General features: G+C 34.7%; 1 protein-coding gene across 1 annotated transcript in view; it reads right to left on the reverse strand.

Moving 5' to 3' along the window:
* Window positions 1–1557, reverse strand: part of LOC111498524 (probable calcium-binding protein CML18) — a 2828-nt gene extending 1271 nt beyond the window's left edge. The window contains exon 1 of the mRNA XM_023149815.1: window positions 499–1557. Within this exon, the coding sequence (XP_023005583.1) occupies window positions 510–1001 (492 nt within the window). The 5' untranslated portion in view covers window positions 1002–1557 and the 3' untranslated portion in view covers window positions 499–509. The remainder of the gene's footprint in view (window positions 1–498) is intronic.
* Between the last annotated feature and the right edge of the window lie 1082 nt (window positions 1558–2639).

The raw sequence follows: 2639 nt of genomic DNA on the forward strand, positions 1-2639 counted from the left end.
GGGGGGGGGGGGGGTATGCTTCTGTATGTGGAATGATGGGAGGGAAAGGGAGAATGGAAATCCTATGATCTTCTTCCCCAAGGTTGTGCCCCTTTATTATGTGTGTAAATAATAAGGCGACTTCTGCAGAAAACTGAGCAGCATAGCTTGTGTTCATCGACCCTGAGAGGACATTGTGAATCCACATCCTCAATATCCCACCATCCAAAAAAAGCACCATGAAGAATTTGACAAGAAAAATCTCAAGTAAACAAAAACACTGCTAGAATGTTAAGAAAAGTAAGTACTCCTAAGCCTTGATGTTTGTATACACTCGAGTTCGTTTGAGCTGTATTTTCTAGTTTGATTTGTCTAGATTTAATGTAGGAGTTCATCATTGATTGATAAGATTTGATGGGTAACCAAGGATATGAACCCAAAATTTGATTTCATAAATGCCTTATGACCACAAAGAACACAGAAAAATTTCCAATGAGAGAGGGAGAAAGAGAGTTTTACCAGAAAAGTAATCAAGCCCAGGAATTATCAAATGCAGCAGAAGTTATAGCCTGAGAGAACTCTTGAAAATTGATTCTGCCATCGCCGTCGGTATCGGCTTCCCTGATCATTCCGGTGAGCTCCTCCGCCGTGAGGGCGTGGCCGAGTTTGGCCATGGAGTGAGCCAACTCGGCTGCAGTGATAAACCCATTCCCATCTCTATCAAACATCCTAAACAACTGCCTTAATTGATCCTCTGTGTAAGGGCACTTAGCCGATACCAGCTCCGGCTCCACCAAAGCTACGAACTCCGAAAATTCCACTAATCCATTGCTGTTCGTATCGGCCTTCATTATCAAACTCTCAAGCTGATCTGGACTCGGCTTTAAACCAAGTGATCGTAAGAGCGATCCGAGTTCGAGTTGTGTCAAACTCCCGTCGTTATTCCGATCGAACGATCGGAAGATTTCCCTCAGCTCAGCAATTTGTTCGTCGTCTAACTTAATCGATTGCTTATCGCTCATGTTAAACACAGCCCTAATTTCGTCGATATCTTAAAATTTCTGTAGAAACTAAACGAAATCCCAAAACAAATAATCTATCTCCGTTTAATCAGCATTCAATTACACCAATGTTCTTCTCGAGTAGAATTAGAAACAGAAACAAATAATCTAATCCTTAGGTGTTTTAGGATTTTACGCCCTGGATTCGCCCAATCTGAATCCACTCCCTCAACAACAACATCAAGCAAGAACAATACCTCGAAAATTCCAATCAGGATTCACCACAATCGAAAGCCAATCGATCAAAACCAACTTTGAATTTTCTGAATGGCTTTTGAGATGGAGGTCGAACGATCCGAAACATGCACGAATGTCGATGTTCTTCCTCCTGGTTCGGTGGATCGACCGAATCACCCGTGAATATTCTAATTCACCGAAAAATCGGATCCTCAAAGTGAAATTTTCTGAAGAACAACGACGAAGAATTCAATGAGAAGTTTCCGAAACGAATCAAAATGAAAACCCCCAAAACAATTTTCGGATTGGTTTCGAAGAATTAGAGACTCTAATTCTTCGAAACCTGTTATTCTAATTTTTATCAATTTTTTTTTCAAAAAAATTTAATTGTTTTCTTCAGTTTTCGTTCAAAATTTCCGGGAAAATTATTCCAACGGAAATTTCCGATAGAAAAGGCGGGAATTTCGTGACAAAGTTGCACGTCTCTTAAATGCTGACGTGTACTTTTCTGTTGTGTCACGTTGTCAACTACTTATTAACATTAATTTACCATTTTACCCTTTCAGAACTTATTTAAATTGAGTTTGATTTATGTGTTTTTGTAAAACTAAATTGGGTTAAATCAAATTTATCTAAATTTATTGTTAATTTTTTAAAAAATATATTTTTGTTTATGATACAATTTCTATTTATTTTACTTTTATTTAATTTTATAATTAATTTTGTGTTATTTATTCTCCTATTATTCTTAAAAAATAATTTTTAACTATTTAAAATATATATTTAAATTGAATTCTACTTATTAAATCTTTGAAAATAAACTAACCTTTTTTACTAAAATAAAAATTTAAATAAACCACTCAAACTAATCCAATTTAAGAAATTTATGGCGAGATTGAATTAGTTTGTTATAGTCCAAATAATTGGGTTTGATCTAAAAAAAAATGTCTCGTTTCAATTCAGCTTAAACCATGAATAACGCTATGTTACGCTTAAATTGTGTCATTTCTAATACTCTTGTTAACATTTGGTCACGTGGTTACTAAATATATTATTTTATTAAATATTGTTTAATTCTAGGTGTCGTGTAAAGAGGTATCCCGAGCTAGTTTTGCTTGTTTTTAAAGCATTCTTTTATTTTTATATCATAAATTATTGTTTTTAAGTAACTACCTTGATCAATAATTATTTAAATTCATTAATGCAAATGACAAAAGAAATTAATACAATATTGGGCCTAAATGGAAACGTGAAAGCCCAAACATTTAATTGGGCCTAAATGGAGCATTAAAGCCCAAACATTAATTGGGCCTAAATGTAACGTGAAAGCCCAAAATATTTACTGAATATTTGTTGCTTAAATTGATGGAATCAACTCGGTTTGGTTTCATGGTATAAGATACTCTAAACCATTAACATTAC

This window comes from Cucurbita maxima, unplaced genomic scaffold, assembly GCF_002738345.1.
Source record: "Cucurbita maxima cultivar Rimu unplaced genomic scaffold, Cmax_1.0 Cma_Scf00025, whole genome shotgun sequence".
Classification (NCBI taxonomy): domain Eukaryota; kingdom Viridiplantae; phylum Streptophyta; class Magnoliopsida; order Cucurbitales; family Cucurbitaceae; genus Cucurbita; species Cucurbita maxima.